At 47.7% G+C, this 27,570-nt stretch overlaps 1 protein-coding gene across 2 annotated transcripts in view; it reads left to right on the top strand.

The window, feature by feature from the left end:
* ACADVL (acyl-CoA dehydrogenase very long chain) overlaps positions 1 to 27,570 on the top strand; it is a 425,803-nt gene that overhangs the window by 213,446 nt on the left and 184,787 nt on the right. For both annotated transcript variants that reach the window (XM_069645887.1, XM_069645896.1), the window contains 2 exons: positions 16,780 to 16,905; positions 22,874 to 23,072. In XM_069645887.1, coding sequence (XP_069501988.1) covers positions 16,780 to 16,905; positions 22,874 to 23,072 — 325 coding nt within the window. The remainder of the gene's footprint in view (positions 1 to 16,779; positions 16,906 to 22,873; positions 23,073 to 27,570) is intronic.

The following is a 27,570-nucleotide window of genomic DNA, read 5'->3' as shown; positions in this document are numbered from 1 at the left end:
ACTACTCGGGTCTCCGAGTACTTGGGATGGTCGGGTTCCCCAGGGGAGTTTGTTCAGGATGATCTCACGGACATCCTTGATCTTGGTCCCCTCACTGACCCGGTACTGCCGTTTCATATGGCTCTGCAGAGAAGGGTGGCGGCACCTTGGACTGCCCCGGAGAGTCTCCCTGCTACTTGTCCAGGCACCCCACTCCGGAGAGTTTGGTGGTGCAGGCGGCTACGGCCCCGGCAAAGCAGGCGTCGTATCCTACCATCCCTCCAGATAGGGACGACAAACGTTTTGATGGCTGGGCGAAGAAAGTGTTTGTGCCTTGTCTCGTTTCACACACATTCTGTGGAACTGCATTGCATTAGCGGCTGAACGTATTCCCGAAGGGGACGAACGGGATGGTTTCCTTGCTATGGTTCAGGATGGCAAAGATGCCATTTGTGAGGCCGTTCAGTCGGGTTTGGACATGGCAGATTGTGTCAGCCGGTCCATGGCGGCGAGCACCGTAATACGCAGGTTTGCGTGGTTGCGGAACTCGGGGTTCGCTCCTGATATACAGTCCCGGCTCCTCAACATGCCCTTTGACGGTGAACATCTTTTTGGCAGCAAGGCTGACGAGAGCCTTGAGAGGTTGCAGACCTCGAAGGCCGCAGCGAAGTCGTTGGACGCTGCAGTTCGACAACCTCCGCCTTTTTGTCCTAGGGGACAACAATGGAGGGGAGAGGAGCTGTCAGTCAGAGGCCACCGTAAGAGTGCCAGAGGTGGAAAACAGGGTACTCGAGGTACCAAGGCTGCTCGAGCAGTTGCCTCTTTGCCCTCAGGCAACGCTGCAGCCGCTACCACTCAGTCATGAGGCCGGGTCCCATGGTTCGCCGGTTGGGGGAAGGCTGGCGCAGCATCTTGTAGAGTGGCGTGCCATTACTTCAGATGTGTGGGCTCTGGAGATCATAACCCACGGCTACTGTCTTCCTTTTCGGCAGAGGCCTCACGACAATCCACCTGGGAACCTCTCTTTGAAGAGTGCAGATCCGCTCCTTGCGCAGGAAATTCAAGCCCTGCTGGAGAAAGGCACCATAGAACTGGTGCCTGTAGCGGAGAGGAACAAGGGATGGCATTCCCCTTATTTTTTGATTTCGAAGAAAGACAGGGGATTGAGACCTATCATGGACTTGCGCGGTTTGAATACACTCCTCCGGAAGTTCAAGATGGTTACTCTCTCAAGTCCTCCAGGCCCTTCAACTTCAGGACTGGTTGGTGTCTCTCGACCTCAAGGACGCTTACTTCCATGTGCCGATCCATCCCAAGCACAAGAAGTACCTGAGGTTCGCGGTTGGCGACTCGCAATTTCAGTTTTGGGTCCTGCCGTCCGGATTGACCTCCGCCCCGAGGGTTTTCACCAAGCTCATGGTGGTGGTGGCAGCGCATCTCAGGAAAGGGGATTCACGTCTACCCCTACCTGGACGATTGGTTGATCACGGGGAGCTCTCCCGAGCAAGTCCTCGACCATCTGTCCGTCACCTGCCACTCCCTTCACAAGCTGGGCTTCTCCCTCAATTTAAAGATGTCCCATTTGACGCCAGCACAGTGTCTCCAGTACATCGGAGCAGTGCTCGACACATCCCTGGGGCTGTGTTTTCCTCCCCTGGTGAGGGCTCTTCACATTCAGCAGATGGTGCACAAGTTTCAACTTGCCCAGACGCTCCCGGCGTTCGAGTTCTTGACGTTGCTCGGCCTCATGGCATCCTGCATTCTTCTGGTGCCAGAGGCCAGGTTGCGAATGAGATCTTTGCAATAAGCACTCAAACTCCAGTGGTCTCAGTCCTCCGGCAGGATGTTGGACCCTGTTCAGGTGCTGCCCTCAGTCGCCCAGGACCTTCTGTGGTGGGCTGTCTAAGGCAATCTGATGAAGGGGGGCTCCATTTTGGCTACCCTGGCCGGAGGTGACGATCGTGACGGACGCATCCCTCACGGGATGGGGAGCTCATGCCAACGAGTTGTCAGTCAGCGGTCGTTTTTCTCCGTCGGAGTCCAGACTCCATATCAATCGGTTGGAGCTGAGGGCCGTCAGGCTAGCCCTGAAGGCTTTTTTGCTGACTGTGCGAGGAAAGAGTGTCCTGATTCTAACGGACACCACGGTGGCCATGCACTACCTCAACAAAAAGGGGGGGGACAGGGTCACTTCCTCTGTGCAGGGAGGCGATGCAGCTCGAGTTCTGGGCCATCCAGCAGGAAGTTTCGATCGCAGCTGTTCATCTGGCCGGAGACGACAACGAGACGGAGGACGCTCTGAGCAGGCAGACCACGATCTCTCACGAGTGGGAGCTGGCTCAGGAGATTCTCCTGGAGATCTTCGCCCTTTGGGGGACCCCTCAAGTGGATCTCTTCGCCTCCAGTGTCAACCGGACTGTGTGACCGGTTCTGCTCGTGGGAATTTCCTCCAAAAGGAGCCTTAGAAGACGCGTTCATGGTGGAGTGGTCATTCCCTCTGCTGTATGCGTTTCCTCCAGTCCCCGTCATCCCGCAAGTACTGCGGAGGTTCGGTTCCCGGATGATCCTCATTGCTCCGGTGTTTGCCCGGAGTACGTGGTACCCGGACCTTCTCGACTTGTCCATCTGCTCTCCACCTCGTCTTCCCTACCGAGACGATCTGCTCTCACGAGTGGGGGGTCAGGTTCTCCATCCAGAGGTCGGATTCCTCAACTTCACGCTTGGCTTCTGAAAGGTTGAGGTATAAGGCGTGGGACCTCCCAGTTTTAAGGCCATGGTGCTCACAGGAGCCAGCGCAACCATTTTGCTGCTTCTGTGCGAATGCAGCTTGGTTTGGCAAAATTCTGTTCAGCGGGTCAATGTAGCCCACAATGCTCAGCCCTCCACAAGACGTGCAAATTGAAGTGGTCCACTAGTGTTAGGCAATATTGTATGCAGTACCCTTTAGGTGCACTACAACAACTCTGGCTTCCTGGCAATAGGCCCCCAACCTTTGGTTTAAGTCTGTACTACACAGGTTGGTAGCGTGTTGAGCAGCCAGGCTTATTTCAAGAGGGGTCAATGTGAGTTGTAGGGGAGTTGCACAGAGATTTAGTGACAAGTATTCAAATAAACACTAACACACCAGGTTTCTTTAATAAACGGCCCACAGTCGCAACCTACACCCTCAGGTGACTTCAATAGCTAGGGTGCTGGGGACATTCATATCTTACTGTTTGCATTTAGAATACTCTTAGAACTTGGTCAAAGGAAAATGTTATGCGAACAAACAAGAGATCACAAATATTCTTAAGCAGGCAAATACTTTTCGATCCCCTAAGAAGAGTCATTCAGCATAACAGGTTAAGCCAAAGTCAATGGGAAAAAGTGTATATGAGCTGAAGCACTTCTGGTAGGTAAGTAGAAAAGTATTTGCACAATGTTTTAGAAGTCTTTGAAGAAAAGAATCAATGTAGGGCCACAAACTGTTAGACTTGTGAGGGGTAGAAGATGCAAGCAACTCTACAATGAGAGGTAAATTCTCTCAGACTTTACCGTACCTTTGTATTGAACAAAAAGTGCAGCTGATGACTTTTTCCTGTGCAGCTCTGCAGATCTCACTGTTTCTGGGCCTCAGTCGTGGGGACAACAGGGAGGACTTCTGGGGACGCCTGCACTGCAATGGGACGGTTACCACGTGCAACTGGCAATTTTCAAACAAGTGGCACTTCAGTGTTTCAGCTCCTGGCGACTACCACAAATAGCAGCACTGCAGTTTCTGGCTGTCGAGATGGACTTTCTTTGTTTCTGCGGTCCCGCTCTCTGTTGGGGCTCAGGCTCGGTCAGTCCTGCTTCCTGGGAGTCCAGAGGATCTTCCTGGAGCTCTTGGCCAACTTAAAAGCAACGCACACAATCTGGTGTTGCTCTCCCTGGCGTTTTGGTTCCCAGCAGCAACTCTGTGGAAATACAACTAGCTCCGAGAGAATGTACAGGTGGCTTACTTTGGAGTTGATTGGTCCCACCAACACAAAGGGAGAAGTCGTCCTTGCAGGGGCTTCTCTGTCCAAACAAATTTGGAGTTTCAGCACAGCAGCAGGGCTTCACCGGGCAAACCAACAGTCCAGGAGTTGCAGCAGGCGTCCTCTTCAAGTTCTTCTTCTACACTACAGAGTTCATTTGGGTCTCCTAGGAGACTAAGAACAGGGAGTTTCGGGCACCTCCTGCGCTTCCTCCCCCCACCAGACACCTTGGAGCCAGAGTCAGGCTTCACTCATGAATCTTGCCAAAGGCAAAGCGAACAAAGGGACCAAACCTGGTTTGGCGTGCAGAGTAAACCTCAAGAAGGACCTTTCTACAAAGAAATGGTGAAAAAAGACCAGGGCCACTTTGACAAAAATAGCACCCTTGGTGCTTTACTGCAGCTGCGAACGCAGCCCACGGTAAATGCACACCATGGTAGTTAAAAAGTAAACCATTGCCACCAGCCATTCAGTGAGGAAACCGTAACTGTTAGGCAAAGTTTGAATGCAGTACCCTCTGGGAACACTAAAAACTATGGCTACAGGTATAGGCAACCCGACCTTTGGTATAAGCTTTGTACTACACAGTTTTGGTAGCGTGTTGAGCAGCCAGGCTTATCTCAAGAGGGGAAATGTGAGCTGTAGTGGAGTTGCACAAAGATGCACAGTAACGGGTATTCAAAAAAACTCTTGCACTCAAGGTTTCTTGCATAAACCATTAATAATGTATTCATCAGTCAGTGATAAAGCCTTCTTCAGAAGGGAGCAATAGAATAGTAACACTAATATACTTCAATACTGTACGCTTCGAGTTTCTGAATCAGACAAGACCATTTTGGGATAGCCCACAGGTGTCTTCAGTAACAAGGGTGCTGGGGACATGAATACCTTACTGTTGGCATTCAGAATACTCTTTTAAAAAGTAAGTAAAAGGCAAAGGTTATTAGAAAACAAGAATTTACAAATATTTATAAGCAGGGCAAACGCTTTCAGATAGCACTTAGTCATTCAACTCAGGAGGCTAAGCCAAAATCAATAGGCCAAAGTCTTTGTATAGGATGCAGCACTTCAGGTAAGTAAATGGAAAAGCCTTTGCACAAGTTCTTAGGAGTCTTTGATAAAAAGAAGAACCAAATGTAGGGCCACAAGCTGATTGAACTTGTGAGTTGCAGAAGTTTCAAGCACTTCCACAGTAAGAGGGAAGTTCTCTAAGGCTATTTTTTACAGTACCTTAGTAAAGAAGAAAAAGATGCAGCTGAAGACTACTGTTCCTGTACAGCTATGCAGATCTCTGTTCCAGGGCCTCAGTTGTGGGGACAAGAGGGAGGATGTCGGGGGACTCCTGCACTGTACTGGCACCGTCGAAGCTGGCAACCGGCACACTTTACTTTCAGTGGCTGTTTCGCGCTTCAGCTCCTTGCGGTACATCAAATAGCAATAAGTGGGGTTCCTGGCTGTCAAGGTGGACTTTCCTCATGTCTAGGGTCCCACACTCTGCTGAGGGGGCTCAGGCTCGGTTAGTCCTGCTTCGTGGGAGTCCGGAAGATCTTCCAAAAGCTTTAGGCCAGCTTGCAAGCAAAGCACACAAACTGGTGTCCCTCTCCCTGGCTCTACGGTTTCCTGCAGCAACTCTGAGGAAATTCAACCAGCTCCGAAATGGTTGTCCAGGTGGCTTACTTGGGAGTTGATTGGTCCCACCAACTCAAAGGGAGAAGTCGTCCTTGCAGGGCTTCTTTATCGATGCGAACTTGGCGATTCGGACATGCAGCAGGGCTTCACTGGGCAAACCAACAGTCCAGGAGTTGCAGCAGCCATCCTCTTCATGCTATTCTTCGGTTCCTTCGTCCAGTGGTCGACTCTGGCTTCCAAGCCAAGAGACTCGCCTTTTATTCAGTTCTCTCCCATTCATTCCAGCCTATCCGCCACTCACCACCTCATCGTCGCAGACTGCATTTGGGTCTCCTACGAGACTAAGCACAGGGAGTTTCGGGCACCTCCCTCACTTCCTGCCTAACCCAGACACTCTGGAGCCAGAGGCGGGTTTCACTCCTGAAGTTCGCCAAAGGCGAATGAACAAGGAGACTAAACCTGGTTTGGTGCATAGAGAAAAACTCTAGAAGGACCTTTCCACAAAGACTTGGCAAAAAAAGAAGACTGGGCACCATTTTACAACGATGGTTAGACGCCATTTTGTAAGATGGCTCCCGCGGTTAATGTTACCGGGTCCGCGAACGGTCGTGGTAAATGCAAACCTTGGTAGTTCAAAATGAAACCTCTGTCACCAGCCAGTCAATTGAGGAAAGGGTAACATAAAAGATGTTACATGAGCATTTAGACACAGGGGATACTAAGTAACCCCTCAGCACTCTGATGGGGTGTGCTGGGTCTAGCAAGTAAAATGCTAAGTAGTCAATTTCATTCTACCGCTCTGGGAAACAGTAGATTTTCCCAGAGAAGGTATTTAAACCTTGGGAAATGCAAAAGACTTCCCTTTGCCACTGCACTGAAAGTGCTGGGTGTCACAATCGTGAAAGATGATGCCTATGGAGTTGGTTAGACTCCATAACTACAAAGAAACACAGAGGGAAAATTCACACAAAAATACAAGTGTGGGGAAAAAGGGTCACATTCTCTCCAGGTAAAAAAATCAAGTCCTCAAAATCCAGCAATTCTCACTAACAGTAACCTAAAAATGTTACATGAGAAGCTAGATAAAGGGGATACTAAGTAACCCCTCCAGCACCCTATTGTAAGATAGCGTTTACTGGGACTATAAAGTTACATATGTAAGTAAAGTCAATTTCACTTTAATGCTCTGGGAAACAGTAGTTTATCCCAGAGAAGGTATTTAAACCTTTGGGAAATCTGGAAGACTTCCCTGTGTCACTGCACTGAAGGTGCTGTGTGACAATGTAAAAGATGATGCCTATGGAGTTTCAGACTCCATAACCAAAAGAAACAGAGTTCAAAACTCGCAGTAAAATATATGAGAGCGGGGGGGGGAGGGTCTCGCTCTCTACAGGTTAAAAAAATCAAGTCCTCAAAATCCAGCCAAGTTGCTGGGGTTATCTAAGGTGGAGGGAATTAGCACGTTTCTGAGAATGATAGATCTCAAACTTGGGCAGTTTTATGCCCCCCTTGTCATACATCTTCTGTAATTTCCACAGGGCTATTCTATTCCTATTATGCCAAATGAAGCCTCTGCATATGCTCTGAAGTTTAACAAAGAATCTCTTGGGTATCACGTATGGTATATTCCCAAAAAAGTGTAACAGCCTCGGCAGTACGACCATCTTCTTCAACAGCACCACCCTCCCCACCATGGCCAAAGGGAGCTTAGTCCCGAAACTCATGCTATTCTCAATATTTGCCACTACCTTCTCTGTATTCTGTTTATATTCAGCCTCCACTGTGTAATAGATGTCAATCTCAATCCCCAGGTATCTGAAGGTTTTGGTCTCTCAGGGTATTTGTAGTATCGGTAAGTGTTCCCACGGGATCCCTTTATATCTCCCCAGGGGGCATATACACGACTTCTTAGAATTAACTGCGATGCCAGATAGCAGCGCAAATCGCTCCACTTCTAATATGTACTGCAGGTGGCCCTCCTTTCGTGTAAATCCCCACTTCCTTATATTGTGGCCTCAGGTATATCGCTAAGGGTTCGAGTGCGAGAATGTACAGCATTGGGGACCAAGGGCATCCCTGTCTGGTGCCCCCGAGTTGCCACCTCTTTGAAATAGTCGTTACCGTCTTGACTCTGGCTAGTGGTGAGCTATACAGTAGGTTCACCCAGTTCAGGTACCCGGGCCCTATTCCATATTCTTCCAGGGCTGCTATCAGCCAAAGCCATTTGACCAAGTCGAAGGCCTTCACTGCATCTAATGAGACAATTGCAACTTCATGCAAGTCTCCTTCAGTTTGCTCTATGACCCGGTGGAGCCTTCTAAGATTGTCCGATGTTTCTGTGCGGGACATATCCAGTCGGTAGGGGTGTATAAGTCTGCTTATGACCTGTCTGTCTATTTGCCAACACATCCATCAGGATCTTGCAGTCCTGGTTTAGCATGGATAGCGGTCTGTACGACCCGTAATCCCTTCTGATTTGAGAAGCGGAATTATGATCGCCTCTCTCAGGCAAAATCCCTGTTTCGTATGCTCCATTTAACATTGCCAGTAGTGGGGGAGCACTTCCATGTTATATGTTTTGTAAAACTCACTGGGGAGTCCATCTGCTCCCAGGGCCTTACTAGTAGGTAGTTGCTCAATCACTGCTTCCAGTTCCTCTAGTGTGATTGGGACATCTAGGTTCTCTCTCTCTTCAACACTCAATTTAGATAAGCCAATATCCTGTAGTGTTTCCACTATCTCACTCTGTTCACCCCCTTCTACGTATCCGTACAATTGTTTGTAGAACTCGCGGAACCCTCTGTTCATGCCCTCTTGGGTATCTAGTGTTTGTCTACCCTTCCCCCCTGTATTGCTCTAATCGTTGATCTGGGTGTCTCATTTTTGTATAACCACGCTAGCAGCCTCCCCGGCTTGTCTCCACCAGCGTGCTGCCTCTCTATGTATTTTTTTATAATTCAAGTTACATAACCTCTCCCAGTGCCCTTCACACTCTTGCTGTTATTGGCTTATGGTTTTGGCCTCCTCCAGGGAGTTATCTCTTCTACTCATGGCTGCCTCTAGTTTTGCCTCTGCCCTCTAACTCCTGCAGTATGCCTCCTTGCAGCCCCTTAGATTTAGCTATAGCTGATCCCCTCACCATCACCTTGAATGCCTCCCATAGAGTGCTGGCCGATTCTACACTTCCAGTGATATTTTCAAGTATTCCACAATTTCCTCCCTAAGGTCCCCTCTGAACACTGTCTTTCAATGCTTCGGCTCTGAGCCGCCACGTTCGGATCCTAGCTCGAGGAGGCAGATATTGCCATGTTAAGACCAGTGGCGAGTGGTCCGAGAGGACCTTCGCTTTATATTCGGACCGCACTATCTCTCACGTAATCTCTGGAGCAACAAACATATAATCTAGCTGTGTATACAATGCATATGTGTTGATACACAATTCTCCATTTTCTATCAACCCCTGGATCGCCACCATCCTGCTGTTGGAGACCGCTGAGGATTGCAATAGCTGAAAGGGGACATGTGGTGCTACCCAGGTAATCACCCCTATGGCGTATGCTGAATATGTTCCCCCTATGGTGGTTCCCTTCCATTTCTTCCTTATTACCTCTTGTTTTTATTTCGCGAGATGAGTTTCTTGTAATAGGGCAAGATCTATGTTCTGCCTCTTTAAATAAATCATGATCTTATTCCACTTCAAGTAACTGTTGAGCCCCCTGACATTCCAGGTTACTATCTTAAGGTCTCCCATCTTCACCCATATCCGGTCCCATATCTGTCGTCACTTATCTTCTGTGTCATGCGCAGCAGCACATGGAGATAAGCTTGTTCAACCTCCCCAAAATCCCTTCCCCACTCCCTCTCCTCCCCCAACCCAACCCGACCCAAACTCAAACTCCCCAGCTTACAATTGTCGACCTCCGCCCTCCAACTTCCACAAACTTTTGCCCATCTCCATCTCTGGATCTCGGGCTACCCTGCATCTAGCCCTCCTCTCGGTACAACCAATATTCGGTACTCAGCAGGGGGATACCGCTTGGACAGTTTTCCGACTAAACTACCTGCAGGGGGGATGGTACCATGTCACTCGGTGCTGCTTCCTGCTAAGCACTAACAGCTCATACAGTTCAGGACCATATAAGCATACCTATCCATCTCTAATGCAATCCTTTATATTCCAGTCCCAGTTTCACTATATGGGGCCTTACTTATCTCTCATATCGTTTGCTTGTGCGTCAGCACAGCTCTGGCCAGGCAACACTTTTCAGTCGTCCTCTCCTGCTGGCCTTCCGCACCCATCGGGCAGTTCCTCAAATCCAGCCAAGCAGTCACATCTTCTGGTGATTCGGAAAATAGCGCTTTATTCCCATGGAGCATCTTCATTTTTGCCGGATACAGTAGCATGTACCTATAGCCCGCCTCACGCAACCTTCTCTTCACCGCACCATAATTCAAGTGTTGTCTCTGCACCATGGGAGTATACTCAGGGTACGCGGTGATGGTGGCGGACGCTCTGCTAATAGTTCCCCCTTTGCGAAAGTGCTCCAGGACCTTCTTCCTGTCTTTGTAGTTCAGGATCTTGGCAATGATAGGCCGCGGCGGGGCCCCCAGCAGTGGTCTCCTGGACGCGGCTCTGTGCGCTGTTTCTACTTCGAACCCTTGGCTCAGCGACCTGATATCTCCTGCAGCAGCATGTTCTCAACATAGTTCGTTGAATCTGATCCTTCTTCGCCTTCTGGAAGCACTACGATGCGCACGTTGTTCCTGCGGGCCAGCTCCTCCGATTCTTTGGCTCTATTCTCAAGATTAAGTATCTGCTGTTGTAGCACATGGATGTCACTCGTGTTAGTCGTGCATGTGCTTGTGTTCGCCTTCACCTCCTTTTCAAGGGTGCCCGTGCGCTCGGCCAGAGCTCGTACATCCTGTCACAGCAGATACACATCTATACTCGCTGCATCTATTTTAGATTCCAGCGCAGCCCTCCGATCCGAGATAGCAATGCCTATTTTACTTTCCAATGATCCCTTCAGCTCGGCAAAGGCGTCTAGTATCTGCTGATTGTTGAGCGCCATATGCTCGCCCTGCCCTGTTCTGCTGGCCTGTGCTGTTGCCTGCGGTGATTTGGCAAAGTCCTCCAAGGTGGATTGCTTCCCTTTGCTTTTGGGCAGTCTGTATGCCATCTTTGCTTATGTAGGGGCCGCTGGTCTGATTCTGCTCCCAGGTGGGCCACTCTCCTGTCGCTAAGAGCATTTATGCACAGTTCAAAGGCTTTCTTCTGCAGTCCGCTGCTTCTGGGTATCTTGGGGGCCCCTAAACTTCCCTGCACCAGGGGGTAGTCTGCCCCAAGGAAGTTTGAGGGGGGCACAGACGGGCTGAACAGGTCAACGGGCCAGACTCGATGCGTCAGGCCGGCGAGGGCTTCACCTCATCTCATGTCCCACTGGTGGTTACTGATAAATCTTTTGTATAGACTGCTGGTCAACCCTCGTGGCCTGTGTATCACACTTAATGTTCACCTTCAGAGAGCCACAGTCACGCACTGGTCCCACCCCAGCACTTCCAGTGGCTTGCCTGTGTCCCCCAGCACAACAGGCCTCCAGTGTCCTTTGATGTTACTCCAGCCAGCCAGTATTCGTTACATCTTGTTCTGAGCTCTGCTGTTTATATGTCGGTACATGGCCGCTACAATGTGTCTTGGTCTAGATCCGCTACGTTGTGCAAGCTCCGGCTGGCCTCACTACTAATTCTAACGAGCAGCCGCGCCTCTGGAGCCTCGCTCTCTGCCCCTCCCGTGTTCCCTTCCCTTTCGGGGGAACAGTGCCCTATTGTTAGTGTCCTCCTGGCCGTGCAGCGCTGCATCCGCCTGCAGCTGCTACAGACGGGGGGGGCCGGTCTGCGTGCGGGCCGCCCGAGACTTGTTTCGTTTTGCCCTCTCTGGTGCCCAGCTCCTGCCGCCCGATCGAATCCAAGGCAGTGGTGCACGAATAGCCAGCCGGTCCCGCAGTCACTCACCTGACGGACATTTCTTGTCCCTAGGTGCCGTCACCGCGATTGCCTGCAACTGACCTACAGACATCGGTTCTCTGCTCTGTTTGTGTTGTAGAGTGCGTCTCTCGTCCTCAGCCTGATCACATCCGGGTTCCAAGGGAAGTGCTATGGTGACCGCTGCACTGTCAGATCTCTTTGTTGTGACAATCCGCCATTTTAATTTCGTCAGCTGCGAGTCTCCGCACCCTAGAAGGCACCGTTTCATACGATTTTCGTTCCCCTTGTACGCGCTCCTTGCATGCGGTATGCTGCGCACCTTCCCACGTACTTGCTTCCAATTTTAGGGATTTCAGGTAGCTTTTAACTCGTTTCTGATGCGGATCAGTCCAGGATATGCACGAGCGTCCCGGGAAACGCGTCTACTCCATGGCTAGCTAGTCATGCCCCCTCACCTTTTTAAGTTATTCTTTCCTCACTGAATGGCCGGTGACTCGTTTTAACTACCGTGATGTGCATTTACCGCGGGATGCGTTCGCAGCTGCAGTAAAGCACCCAAGGGTGCCATTTTTGTCAAAATGGCCCAGTCTTCTTTTTTCGCCATTTCTTTGTGGAAAGGTCCTTCTTGAGATTTACTCTGCGCGCCAAACCAGGTTTGGTCCCATTGTTCGCTTTGCCTTTGGTGGGATTCACGAGTGAAGCCTGCCTCCGGCTCCAGGGTGTCTGGGGTGGGCTAGAAGTGAGGGAGGTGCCAGAAACTCCCTGTGCTTAGTCTCCTAGGAGGCCCAAATGCACTCTGTAGGGATTGGCTGACTGTCCCACAAGGACAGCCACCCTGCTGGGTCACTGACGGGTGGACTGGAATGAATGGGAGAGAACTGAATAAAAGGCGAGGCTTTTGACCTGGAAGGCAGAGTCGACCACTGGACGAACTGAAGAAGAACTTGAAGAGGACGCCTGCTGCAACTCCTGGACCGTTGGTTTGCTCGGTGAAGCCCTGCTGCAGTGCCGAAATGCCAAGCTCGCATCGACAGAGGAGCCCCTGCAAGGACGACTTCTTCCCTTGAGTTGGTGGGACCAATCCACTCCAAAGTAAGCCACCCGGAAGTCCTTCTCAGAGCTGGTTGAATTTCCACAGAGTTGCTGCTGGAAACCGATTAGCCAGGGAGAGGAATACCAGATTGTGTGTGTTTCTTTTAAGCTGGCTAAGAGCTCCAGGAAGATTCTCTGGTCTGACCGAGCCAGAGCCCCCTCAACGGAGTGCAGGACCCCAGAAGCAAGGAAAGTCCATCTCGACAGCCAGGAACCGCAGTGTTGCTATTTGCAAGACTCGCAAGGAGCTGAAACCATGAAGTGCCACTTGTTGGAAAGATTGCTGGTTGCGAGCAGTGACCGTCCCATTGCAAAGCAGGAGTCCCCAGAAGTCCTCCCTATGGTCCCCACAACTGAGGCCCAGGAACAGAGAGCTGCAAAGGAACAGAAGTAATCTGCTGCACGTTTTCTTCAATACAAAGGTACTATAAAGTCTGACAGGCTAATCAGCTTGTGGCCCTACATTTGATTCTTCTTTTCTTTTCTTCTTTCAAACTTTGACTAACAGTTGAGCCCACCATCACACCCCCCACGCCCTTTCCAGGTTATTTTGCTTCTGCCCATCTAAGTGTGTTTCCTGTAATAGTGCTATCCCAACCTTGTTTTTCCGGATATACATTCTCTCTCTTGCGTTTCACATAGCTATTAAGTCCCCTCACATGCCAAGTCATAATTCTGACCATGTTCATTGCTTATGTTGAGGAGTTAGTATGGCCACCAGCCTGGCCAGCCGAAGTAGGAGTTCGATGCAGTCCACTATTGGCTGTGACAGGCTTCCCATTATTGTCCCACCCTCCTACCTCCTCTCACACACATACCCCACTTCAAACATAACTAGTCCAACTATGCCTTGCATGCTGGGATAAACCTGTTTACGCTCCATTCCACCTGGTCGTAAGACTAGTTTTCTGGTGTGCTCTACGGGTGGGCCCTAAACCGCGGCCCTCAACTACCTAAGAGGGGGTATATAGGGTCTGCGTTAGCGTTCCCTCTACCGGATGTCCATGATTCCCGTTCTGCTCCTGCACTTTTAACTCATCATATCTAGCCATTACATTCAATTGTCCCCCTTTGCAGCATCGTGAAGCTCCACATCACTGCTCGGCTACTTCTTTCAACTTCATCCAGGTCCCCGGCCGGTCTCCGGTTCGTCGGGCAACTGTGTCCTGTCCATCCATCCATTCATGCGTTTCCTCAGGTGATTCGAAGAAGAGGGAATTGCAATTGTGAATCACTTTTAGTCTCACTGGTTATATAAGCATATACTGAATCCTGCTTTTCGTAGACTGGCCTTTGTGGTGTTCTCCGCTTCAGAACTTGACATGTATAGTCAGGGTACACGGCTACTTTAGCAGAGTCTCTTTGTATCGTTTCCTCCGCCCTGGAGAAGGCCAGTATCTTTTCTCAGTCTCTATAATTGAGCACCTTGGCTATCACTGGCCCGGGCAGAGAGCCTGGGGGCGGTCTTCTGATGAGGGAGCGATGCGCTCTTTCAATTGTAAACCCTTGAGAGTTCTCCTGCTCCGATTTCCTGCAGCAGTAGGTTTTCCATGAATGTGATGCGGTCTGTGGCTCATTGTGGTTTTAATGTCTTGCCCTGGGTAAGTACCTCTACGCTGTTTCTCTTTGGAGAGGCTTTTCTAGATGCTTCAGTTACTGCTATATCCTCAGGGTCCACTCTGTGTCTTGCCCTTGGCTGTGTGTAGTCATGGGGTGCTTCAATCTGGAACGTCTTCGCTGGCAACTTTATTCTTGAGGTTGCAGTCCCTTATTTCTGGTGGTCGCAGCCAGCGCTATTTCCACAGTCCACAACTCCGCGCCCTGGCCCCCTCCATCCCTCCTGCAGTGGGGCCTCCACTGTCTGTACCCAGTTGTCTGCTTCAGTCTCCGTGCTGCTGGGGCTTTACTGTTTGTGTATGGGCCCAGCATTAAGCAGGGCCACGGTTTGGTTGTGTGCAGGGGGGGAGGGGATCAGGGGTCTCTATGCAGTCCCAGGGAGTGGCAGGAGGGGAAGCCCACCGGGTGCGGGCGCTAGGTTTGTCTAATTGGTGGGCCCCCCTCACCCTCCTTTCTGCTGCCACTGTGTCCGATCTCCTCTTTGTGTGTGGGCTGCATGCGGTGTCCAGCAGACCGTTGCTTGTGATGTTGAATGCCACGTTAGGTGATCCCCACCAGCTTGCACCTCCTATTAAGGGAGCAAGTGGCTGCCAATGGGGTAAAGAGGTTACTGTGGTGAAGCCTAAAGAAAAATGCATAGATCCCACCGGCTTACTTTACAACACACTTTGTGGGGTTGGGAAACTTGGCCATAGCAAAATGGGGTTCTCTCTGAACATCTCTGCCAGCTTTCAGGGAGAAATCTGTACACCGATATCTGCAAAAAAAGAAAGCCTGGAGACCAGAGTGGCAAACGATTTATGGGACTACTCAAGTTGTCCTAAGGAGAGCCAAAAATGGCTTTCTGACCGAACAGTGACCACGCAAGCCTTGATGATAGAGTAAGGTCAACACTACTTGGAAGAACATGTGGTGTCCTGCGAAGGTCAACCGTCTGAGGGATCATTGTGTTGGTTCACCTGTTGCTGTTAGGGAATCAATGTTTGCATTTGTATGCCTCTCCCAATACAGCATGATAGCTGTACAAGATGGTGGTAGACAATTGGACCATATCAATGAAGAGTGTGATCTATGTAACCCATGTAATAGCCTGCTTTGGCATGAACCAGAAAGGTCTGTCCCATGCGGTGTAGCTCTGCTGTCTGTACTTTGAGACTGTAAGATTTGTATCTTTGAGAGTAGGTTGGCTGAGTGGGGCTTGAGTCTGTACAGGCTGTTTAAAACACAAGAAGTAGATGTGATGTAAAAGGACTAAGCCTGGAATTTCTCTGTAACCAGAGAGATGGCACTGCTCTGCAAATGGCAGGAAGTTGTAAAAATAACTGGAACACAAGAGTTTAAAAGTTCTAGCCCTGTAAGATTACTTCCCCAACCCCTTTTCCTCCATACTAATGGGATGTCCCAACCATCCGATGGGTGGGAGTGCTGCTGTAAGATCTATGGGATGTGGTAATCTAAGCCGTTATCCAGTACTGTTTGTGATGGTTCTACGCTCACCTGAACTGGTAAGATTAGTGTAAACAAGGGAGTAGGTCTGCTGCCTCTGGCACAGAATGTAAGTATTTTTAAATGAAGAGGCTGGGCAGGGAGGGGAGGTGGGGAGTTTCTGGTGGATTAGCATTGCTGTTCCAACACGGGTTGGACAAATGTATTGATATTCAGAAATGGTTCCTTTAAAACATTGTTGAGGAACTGACCTACTGCTTGTAATAGCAATATCATCAGGTCAGAATAAGGTTCACCCAACAATTGGATGGGCACGTAGGTTAATGTGGATAGCCACTAACGGCAGTGCAAGTAAGAAGGGTTGGTTTTGGCGCTCGATGCCTTTTATTGTGGGCGAATGTACTGATACAGAAGTGACACCTAGTGTTAGTCAGGTTATGGCCTTGGATAGAGTCCTAGCTGGTCTTCAGTCTTTTCACTTCTTGGATATCGATGCGGAGTGTCGCAGTATGTGCTGCAGTACTGCAAATAACACTTTAAAATAATTAAAGCAGATAGCAAGCTGTAAGTGGAAATGTGGCTACTCGAATTTGGCAGGCTGGCCAACTCGGATAAAAGATCCATGATCCAGGAAGAGGCCCAGGAGGCTTCATGGACTTGGGTGTTAAATAAGGTATTGGATCTGGAATAAGTATATAGTTGCTTGATTTTACCAGTGACCCATTTATTTACCCTTCCTGTTTTTCCTTTTTACCTTTTCCTGCTTCCCATTCTCTTTCCTTCCCATCTGGTCCACTTTGCACTTCCTATATCTTTCCACCAGTACAGTTATTGCAGCCTTCATGCAGTTCTAGAATTGTTGGAATCCTGGTCTGTTTAAGGTCAAAACGTAATGTTACTGTTTTAGAAACCTAAAAGAAATTGGTTTGGAAAAAGCCTTGTTGGTGCTGGGAAGACCAAAGAAGATCCAACTCTGAAAAGGAGTGAAACTTATTGTATTTTGTATTTTTTTGTTTTTCCTCTTCCTGCACAGCAACGCTGGCCTAGCTGAAATCTTTACTGTATTTGCCAAGACACCAGTGAAGGATCCAAGCACAGGGGAGATGAAGGACAAGATCACTGCATTTATTGTGGAACGTGCCTTTGGAGGAGTCACAAGGTGAGTGGCGTGACCTGGTGTCAAGTGGTGCAGTTGCATCTTCTTGTGGCTGCTGGCACCTGGTGCTTTGGGAGACCCCATGAGAAGCCCAAACAGTCTGGTGAAAAATAGTGTGTCCCCATATTCAAACAGTAGTTCAATTGTGAAGAAAATATGTGCAAAACATTTGGGTCCAAATAAAAGAAAAAATGTTCTTTCACTTTTTAGAATGTTTGTAATAATCCCTAACCCGCTGTACACCCTCTTCCCACCTCATTCACGGTTAAAGAATGTGTGGGAATCCTTACGTTAATTTTCTTCCCTGACCCCGTTCCATCATGCCTCTTCTGCACAAAGTCAGCAAATGAGGGTTGGAGGTATACCTCTATCCAGCACAACTGCCCTTCGCCCTGCACTTAAACACTGAACTTGTCCCTGTACGGCTTCTGGTCATAAAACAACCACATGCTTTTTAAACTTGAAACATTTGAAACTTATTTTTAATAAATGGCGTTTGATGAATCGAGGGAATTTGTCCCTTCTCCCCATGAGGCTGTTGGGTAAGATTTTGTAAAGTCCAGCTGGTGTGGGACTTCACACGACTTCTCTTGGTATTAGGTAAACACAACTCTTGATATAGGCCTGTACTACACAAGATGGCAGTGACGGAGCAGCCAGGCTCATCTTAGGAGGGGTAATGTGAGCTATAGAGTAGCACAAATAAATCAGTGTACACAAGGCACTAAGTAAACACTTAAACATTTAGAGTTCTATTAAATTATTTATTTATATATACACAAGGTAAATTAAGCATTGTTTAAAAAGCAGCAACTAATAACATTCAATGGACAATAGAATTCATCTAAACATGAACCAATAATGCAGGCAAGTAATTCTTTTGTATGCTAAACATGTTCCAGCACGGGGAGTGACGTCAATCTAGGTCAGTATTGGCACTTAATTTTTGTTCAATTACAAAATTGGATTGAGGAGGGAAAATGGTTAGAGTTAAAGTAGAACACACTCAACACGTTCAATAGTCATTTTCTCCAGGAGGGATGTAGGCAGTCTTTTATCCCAGCAATGATAGTCAATAATTAAAACCTGTAAGTGAACACACACTGCGAAAGCCAATAGGGTTCAGAAGAGGAGCCTTTAGGAAACCAGGACATCCAAAGTCAATGGGGCAGTTCCAGTTCTGATGCAGCTTTTCTTAGAAAATTTGTATCAGTCAGGAGTACGTTGAAAAATCACAGGAGCTCAAGGGGAGCCCTGCTGATGGAGCACAAGCTGGAAGGCCTGCACAGGTGAGTTGAGTCAATTCCAAAGGGGTTACAATAGTACTTCCCAAGCTAGGGAGCACTACAAATGGCAAAAGGTAGTTCTGCCCCCACAGTACCTTATTTTTACTTTGCTACAATTATACTGTGCACCAAATGTCCCTAAGCCTTATTGGCACAACAGACAGACAACGAATAACCTAAACCTCAGAACTATAGCAACAGTCCCACTAGGAGAGATCAGAAGTGACAGTCCCACAGAGAGACACAATCTAGCTAAATATAATTTTGTTCCGAAACTCAGCAGTGGACCTGATCGCCCTCAGATCGGGTGGGATAGCATTCCAGGCTGCAGGAGCAGCCTGGGCGAAATCACATTTCTTAACCACTGTCTGTTTACAAGATGGAATTTTGAGCTGGTTCGTGTTAGGCGACCTCAGGCACCTGGTACTAGATTTGTAAGCCAGTGCTTCACTCTGGTATGACAGACCTGAGCCCATCAGACACTTATGAGTGATTAGAAGCAGGTGAAATTCAATTCTTGCCTCTACTGGTAACTAATGTAAGTTGTGTCTTGCTTCTGACACATGATCTCGCCTCTTGAGTCCTAAGATTATTCTGACCATACCATATTGCACTGTTTGCAATCTTGAACATTCTGATTAGGTGATTGTTGGGGAGAATTCTCAGAAATGTGCTAATTCCCTTCTACCTTAGAGACCCCCAGCTCTTTTGCTGGACTTTAGGACTTTTAATTTCTTTCCTGGAGAGAGTGAGACCTTTTTTTCCCCACTCATTTATTTTTCTGCATTTTGAACAGTTTCTTTTAGTTTTGGAGTCTGACAAACTCCATAGGCATCATCTGTTTACACTGTGACACACAGCACCTTCAGTGCAGTGTCGCATAGAAATCCTTTGGATTTCTGCTAAGGTTTAAATATCTTCTATTGGATAACTAGTGTTTCCAAGAGTAATAAAGTGAAATTGACTTTAGACCCAGCACACCTATCTTACAATAGGGTGCTGGAGGGGTTACTTAGTATCCCCTTTGTCTAGTGTTAAGATTGTATGCAGTACCCTTTGGGTGCACTACAACAACCCTGACCGCCTGCCAATAGGGATCCAACCTTTGGTACAAGCTTGAACTACACAGGTTGGTAGTGTGGCTGAGCTGCCAGGCTTATCTCAAGAGGAGTCAATGTGAGCAGTAATGTTGTGACAGAGTTTCAAAATAGCAGTTATTCAAACAAACACTTACACTCAAGGTTTCTCGATAAAACAATTATTAATTTATTTCAGTCAGTTGAATAAGCCTTCAGGGTAGCAATATGTAGATAACACTGATAATACAGTTCAAAACGCATTCCGTTTCTCTAAATTAGATACCCATTGGGGATGGCACACACTTCCTACACCCACAGGTGACTTAAATAGCTAGGACACTGTGGACATTGATTTAACAATGGTACATTTAGAGCAATACTGAGTTAGGTGTTAAAGATGGAATAGATGAATAAAACATAGGTTAACAAATAATTCCTAAACAGTTCAGTACTTTTAAGAACCTTCCAAAGCAGAGTAAATTAACCCTTTCCTGGGGGAAAGGCCAAACCATAAAGTCAGAGGTTAAAGGGCGACTCTCTGGGAGCCAGGACAGCCAATGTTGATTGCACAATGTCAAGGGGAGCTGAAGATCTTCTTTGCAGGTGGGTAAAAAGTCTTGCACAATGTTTTTAGAAATGTTTGTAGAACATAGAAGACTTGAAGGGCCACAAGCTGGGGTCCTCGGAGGACAGCCACCCTGCTCTGATTGACAGCTAGGCTTCGAATGAATGGGAGAAACCTGCATAAAAGGTGAGGTCTTTTGCTTGGAAGGCAGTCGACCACTGAACGAAGGAATCCAAAGAAGAACTTGGAAGAGACCCTGCTGCAACTCCTGGACCATTGGTTTGCCCGGTGAAGCCCTGCTGGAGTGCCGAAGCTCCGAATTCGCCTCGACAATAGAAGTTCTGAAAATTATAATTTCTCCCCTTGGGTTGGTGAAACCAATTGACCCCAATACGAACTCATCTGGAAATCCTCTCGGAGCGGGCTGTACTTCCATTGCTGCTGCAGTTACCGATTTCACGGGGAGGAACACCAGAATCGAGTGTGTTGTCTTTAAGTCAGACCCAAGCTCCAGGGAGATCCTAGACACTCCCATGAAGCAGGACTGACCAAGCCTGAGCCACCTCAACAGAGTGCTGGACCCCAGATGCGAGGAAAGGTCCATAAGGTATCTGAGAACCGCAGTTGTGCTATTTGCGAGAAGCTGAAAGAAACTTCAAAGTGGCGCTGATCTGAAGTTTGCCCATTGCTGTCGTCGACCTTCAATTCGTAGTGCAGGAGTCCCTAGAAGTCCTCCCTCTTGTCCCTACGACTGAGGCCCAGGAACAGATCTGCAGACCTACAACAGGAACAGAAGCCAGCCGGAACCAATTTCTTCAGACCCAAGGGTACTGTAAAACTAAGGGGTACTTGCCTCTTGTTGTGTAGCCTTGCTAGCTCTCAGTTGAGACTTGTCTTGGTTGCTTTTGCAGAGTTGCTTGCAGCTTTGCCCATCACAAGCCTCCCAGCTTGTGGCCGAACAGTGATTTCATTTTCTACAAAGATTTCTAAAACATTGTGCAAGACTTTTTACTTCACTTCAAGAAGTGCTTCAGCTCACCTAGACTTTTTACTCAATTGACATTGGCTGTCCTGGCTCCCTGGATAACTCTTCTAACCTCTGACTTTGTGCTTTAACTATCCCTCCGACAAGTCACACATTTTATAACTTGTGTAGCTGGGAAAGGATTAATTTACTTTGCATTGGGGGTTCAAAAGTACTTTCCTGCTTCAGAATATGTTTTAACCATTGTTTTATTCCCTAACCTTTTCCTTTTGACATCACTCAGTATTGTTCTAAACACAAAAACCCAGTTTCCCCCAACTTTTAACCCCCCCCCCTTTCCCTCCCTCCCCCAGATCCGAGAGTACAAGTGGAAGCCCTCCCGCTGCATTGAACTGAAACGGAAATGAACATTTGTGCGCCTCGGTTGGTCCGACGAGGCATCAAGACTGTATGACAGGTGGTTTACCAATGAGTTAATGCGCAGCCCCTCTCAAAGCATTATAGGTCCGATTCGTCCTGAGGGAGAATTATTCCCAATAGTTCCATAGCTTTGCACACCAGGGCTCCTTGAATATTTTAAGTGTTATATAATGCTCCCTTCTAAGGAAGTTTTATTCAACTGACTTAACTTAATAAATAATTGTTTAATCAAGAAACCTTGAGTGTAAGTGTTTATATGAATACTTGGCTCTGTGAAACTCTGTTGTAACCCTACAGCTCACATTGACCCCTCTTGAGATGATCCTGGCTGCTCAGTCACTCTTCCAACTTGTGTAGTACATGCTTATACCAAAGGTTAGGTTAACTATTGCCAAGAGGACAAGGCTGGTGCAGTCTCCCACAGGTTACTGCATACAATCTTGCCCAACAGTGGCCCTCTATAGATCTACAAAAAGTATGATGGCGGAGTTGAGCCTCAAGCGTATGTTGGCTGCCAAAGCCAGAATCCATTCACCTCCCTTCATTTGTGACACCTAGAGCATATTTTTCATGGGCCCAGCCACCCAACACCTATCTGCTATGATTATGAATCATGTTGCAGTTGCCTACAAGGGCCCTTTTCCCCTACAAATTCACATTATTAAAGTGTGTCAATCCAGTGACTATGTACATGGTGGATGTAGGTCAGTACGGCATGATGCGCTCATATCTACTGATGGATGCAGCAAAAACCAGAGACTTGCAGAACTAGAAGTGTGAATGTTAAGTGCATGGTACCCCTCAACTTGGCTCTGGATGTCTTGGTATATCTGGCACAGCACAGCTGAAGGTCTCAGTTAACACTGTTTTGAGTTGTCTTTATTGACCTCCTAGAAGGAGGGCCTTGGATAAATTGTGCAGTTGTCAATGAAATACTGTTGCAAAACACATTCTCATTATTGGTACATAAATGATGTAACTATTACATATAAATGAAGAATTTGGGCAGAATTCCCCTTTTCATCTCATTGACCCTGCCAGGATGTCTTCAATGCTGCCGATGCCTAGACCACTGTGGGAAGTTGGAATATTTGAGCCCCCAATAACAGAAAAGCAATTGTGCTTAGCCGCCACTTGAGAACAAATTGTTAACCAATGACTTGTTTGCCAGGCAGCATCTCCTGTGTCCTCTGCTGAGCTGTTGGGCCAAAGATTATGCTGCACCTTAAGGTTGGTGCTGTTGCAATTTATTGGATCCATAGTCCTTGCTATTGCTGGTCCTATGTCCATGTGAATGGGAAGGGCGTGAGTAATGGCATATGGAACCTGGGAGTGAGACTGGGAACTCTAGCAGTTAGTATTTTTTACATCTGCCTGGAGAAGTTACAAAGTGGTTTCAGCATTTTTGGTGGAAAAAATAATAAATATTGTAAGATTTTTTTATTAATTCTGCAAGGGACAATGATCTGACTGGTAAGCTCCACCTACAAATCTTATTGAATGGTCCGAACTCAAGGGACCAACCCCATCTTTCACATTGCCTGTTGTGCTATCTTGGACCTCCCCTATACGGCTTGACCGATGGATTGTGTTATAACACTTGCCTCTTTTCTTCTTTGTCTCTGCCCTGGCCCAGTGGCCCCCCAGAGAAGAAGATGGGCATCAAGGCCTCCAACACAGCCGAGGTTCACTTTGACAATGTTCGCGTGCCAGCTGAGAATGTGCTTGGAGAGGTGGGCGGCGGCTTCAAGGTGGCCATGAACATCCTGAACAATGGCCGCTTCGGCATGGCAGCTGCGCTTTCCGGCACCATGAAGGGCGCTATTGCTGCAGCAGTAAGTGTGGGCAGGGGCAAGGGTGGTGCTTTATTGCTTGGAAGTACGCAGTTTAGCAGAAAGGGCTGCTCCTCTATTTCTCTTAACAGTTAATTGTGCCTTGTACAGATACCCGTATGTACCCAATTAATCTCCACCAACAAACCTGCGAGGCGTGCAATCAAAGTCACAGGTAAGTAACGAAAGTCACTTGATTATGGCAGTTTTTTTTAAGTGATATGAATATTCCACCCATAGGCTACAATAGGTGGAGTCTGTAGGGAAGGTTAGTGGCATGTTCTGCAAATTGGTACTTGCAGGTTACTTCGCAAGATTCTCATGGTCTGGATTTTAGAACCTGGGTATAGGAACATCAAGTGGTCTCCTCCAAAGGTAAGGCTAGGGTGGATGCAGAGGTGGGCTTCGACCTATTGGAGTGTATGCAGTCCTAGGGGAGTACAAGAGGTATGCACCCATACCATTCCAATTCCTGCTAAGCAGTAATGCAACTCCAGGTAGGTCTATGGACTTGGGAGCAGCTTTTATTTCTATTGGTCACTGTGATAGAGGGTCCGGGGACGCTGGTGCAAAGTTAAGTTTTGGTGTTTGGTTTGAATCTAGTGAGTCATTGTTAGGCAGAATTGCATGCAGTACCCTCTGGGACCACCACACACAATTAGGACTACAGGTGTAAGCAAAAACCAACCTTTGGTAGAAGTCTGTACCACAGACTTTTTGGTAGCGAGCAGAGCAGCCAGGCTTATCCCAAGTGGGAATGTGAGCAGTAGTTGACGTTACACAGAAGTATCACAATTAGTGGTTCAAGTAGACACGTACACTCCAGGTTTCTTTCTAAAAATATGTATACATTTATTTACACAATCATTTAGAAAACATTCACTAGTAATCAACTTAATATGAAAAACCAATACACTACAGTATCAAACTAAGTTGTAGGGACAGTTTGTGCTCCAATGAAAAAGGAGCCAAATGGCACTTCAATTACTTTCAATGGGACTAGAAAGATATAAGTTTGTACAATGGATTAGGAAACACTTCTGTTAGGCAATGCAAAGGGTTCAGTGTACCAGGAGGGTCAGTTCAGATCAATAGGCCAAGCCAAAATCAATAGTCCAGTGTTCGTGGATAGGACAGATCATTTCTGGTAACAAATGGAGAAGTCTTTGTAAAAGTTCTCAGAAGTAGTTTAGATGAAAAAGAATGATATGCTGGGTCATAAGCTGATTAGGCCTGCAAGTTGGGAACGTTTCACAAACTTTCACACCGAGAGCTAGGATCTCTCAACAGGATGGCACAGTACCTTAATGTGAAGCAAAAAGATGCAGCTGAAGACGTTGGTTCCTGGCAGTTCCTGCAGATCTCGCTGTTCCTGAGCCTCAGTCGTGGGTACAAGGGGGAGGACGTCAGGGGACTCTTGCACTGCACGGGATCGTCGTCTGAGTAAACAAAATGGAGTTACTTTGCTTCAAGTAGCCGTTGCTTCAAGACACAAACTGGTTTCCCTCTTCCTGGCTAAACCTTAACCAGCATTGAGAATGGTATCCAGGTGTCTTCTGAGCTGATTGGTCCCACCAACTCAAAGGAAGAAGCCGTCCTTGAAGGAGCTTATCTGTCGAATGGAGTTCTGGCAATTCTTGCAGCAGGGCTTCACTGGGTAAATCAACGGTCCAGTGGTTGCAGCAGCCGTCCTCTTCCAGCTCGTCTTTGGTTCTTTTGTTCCAGTGGTCGACTCTGCCTTCCAGTCCTGGAGACTCGCCTTTTAAACAGTTTCCCCCATTCAGTCGAGCCTAGCTGCAACTCACCCAGCAGGGTGGCTGTCCTTGTTGGACAGTCAGCCAGCCAATCACGCCAGAGTGCATTTAGGTCTCCTAGGAGACCGAGCACAGGGAGTTTCGGGCACCTCCCTCACTTCCTGCCCACCCCAGACACTCAGGCGCCAAGGGCGGACTTAAGTCCTGAAGCCTGCCAAAGGCTCACGAACAAAGGGACCAAACCTGGTTTGGCACGCAGAGTTAACTACCAGAAGGACCTTTCCACAAAGAAACGGCGAATAAAGATGACCAGAGTCTGTTTTTACAGAGGGGTCTTGGGCGCCATATTGAAAAATGACAGGCCCGATTTTTAGCTAACGGTGTACGCAGTTGGGAAAAATCATGGTAGTTTGTTATAAAACCACTGCCACCAGCCATTTCAATAGGAAAGGATAGATTTTGACAGATACAAGAGTGTTCAGACATAGTGGATATTAAGTAACCCCTCCAGCACTCTATAGGAAGATATTGTGTGCTGGGTCTATGAATTTAAAAAGACTAGTAAAGTCAATTTAACTTTACATTCTCTGGGGAACAGTAGTTCATCCCAGAGAAGGTATTTAAAACTTGGGAAGGCCGAAGGACATCCCTGTGCCACTGCACTAAATGTGCTGTGTGATACAACAATGCAAAGATGATGCCTATGGAGTTATCTAAAACTCCATAATCAAAAAACACGAGTAAAAGAGTGGGGGAAAAGGGCGCACACACTCTCCAGGAAAGAAAATCAAGTCCTCTAAATCCAGCAAAGTTGCTGGGGGTCTCCAAGGTGAAGGGAATTAGCACATTTATGAGAATTCTCCCTAACAGTCATTGATGCTAGTCTCCGCTTTCAGACTTGGGTTCTGGGTCCCAACCGGATCTGGACTTCTGAATTACCAAAGATGAAGGATGTTGGGTAAGATTTTCACAGAACTGGTAAATATCTCCTGACCTGGGTCAACCGCAGAACTTTTTGCTTTATTAGTGGGATATTTTTCCTTAATACCTCAATGAGTGGGAACATTTTTCCACACTCGCAGAATCTTTAACTCTATTTGTGGGTGTCATTTTATGACTCTCCATAGTGTCTTTTTAAAGTTATCCTCTTGAACAACTTCTTGGCAATAAGTGCCTGTTCCTGGGTTGCCCTAGGGGGTTCCCCTTTTAGCTTTCATTTGCTAACCTTGAGAGAACTACCTTTCCCAAGGGTAGAAAGGATCTTTGGATCCATGTTACGTTTTATTCTGTGAAGCCAGCACACCCCACCTTATGTGGAGTGCTGGGAAGATGCAATGTATCCCCTTTCACACAAAAATTGTAACAATTCTGTTACAGGGACAAGCTTACCTTCAATGGCTGGTGGCAGTGATACTGTGTATTAATTTTTGTGTACCTTTACCGCAGGCTTTCTTCCCAAAATGGCCCCCGTCATCTTTTGTCGCCATTTTAGTGTTTCTTGTTGTTTCATGTTCCTATGTAACAACCTATGTAAAATGATTGTATACTTTGTGTAAAACTATATTCTGTATGACATGCGCCCATATGCCCCAGGGCCAGGAGCCCTTTACAAATAAAACAAATTCCAAATTCCCCTGACATCCAGGGCGGGAAACTCATTTGTGTGATTTTTTTTTTTATTTATTTTTTTTTTGATTTTTTTTTTTTATCTTGCGGGAGTCCGCTGGACTTCCCGCCCAGGCTCCAGTCTCTGTGAGGGCAGGAAGCGGGGGAGGAGTCCAAAACTCCACAACCTTTTGTGTTACGCCTTGCTTGAATGGGGACAAATCCCAGTGGGAGGGGCTGGCTCCCCCCTTCTTGTAAAATGAGGGGAGAAAATACAGAGGTTGTGCTGTAGTTCCTGATAAATACTGCAAACCTGGAAGCTAAAGAAAAGTCGACCGCTGGAACCAAAACCGAAGAGGATGATTAAGGAAAAGCAGCAGAAGCAATTTCCAGCAAACTGAGAGCCTGCTGTGTAACCGGAGCATGCGGCAGCCCTTCCTTCCATTTGACCGTGTGACTCCGAAAACGATGACCCTGGCCCAGAGCCTGGTGAGACCAGTAGACTCTAGAAGAGCTGCTTTTTGAGCCATCCCACGCATTGCTGCAACCTTGCGTTGCTGCAATACCCTGGCACCACAAGCCATCATGCAGTGCACAGTCTTCCGAATTCCGAATCTCACTGAAACTTCGTGGGCATCCTGGTGGATCTCCAGAGACACGAATCGAGTCCGAAACGTTCCCTCAGTAGAGTGCTGGATCTTTGTTAGGACGAGAATTCAACCGCTGTTTTCTGTCTTCTGTGCTCCTTGAAAAGGTGCCAAATCCGCAGAATCGCATTCAGCCACGAGGGAAACCTTGCATAGACCCTTCATCGATCCCTGCTGCAAAGTCCCTTCTGAGGTCTTGTTTCCAGTCACCACAACAAGGAATCCACTGACTGGGTATTTAGCTGCAGACCCTGTAGTCCTCCTGTTGCAAAATCTTCAATGCGGAGGTACTTTGTTGGCTTGGGTATGTACTAATCTTAAGCCCGTTAAGATTTCTGAGTAGCTGTGGGGTGTTTTCTGTGATGGGGAAGTGTTAGGGAGAATTCTCAGAAATGTCCAAATTCCCACCCCCTTAGAGACCCCCACCAACTGTGCTGGATTTTGAGGACTTGATTTTTTTTTACCTGGAGAGAGCGAGACCCTTTTCTTCCCACT

Source organism: Ambystoma mexicanum, chromosome 1p (genome assembly GCF_040938575.1).
Source record: "Ambystoma mexicanum isolate Mex_15411 chromosome 1p, UKY_AmexF1_1, whole genome shotgun sequence".
NCBI classification, from domain to species: Eukaryota; Metazoa; Chordata; class Amphibia; order Caudata; family Ambystomatidae; genus Ambystoma; species Ambystoma mexicanum.
The sequence above is the reverse complement of the archived record's forward strand: the minus strand, read 5'-3'. Positions and strand labels throughout refer to the sequence as shown.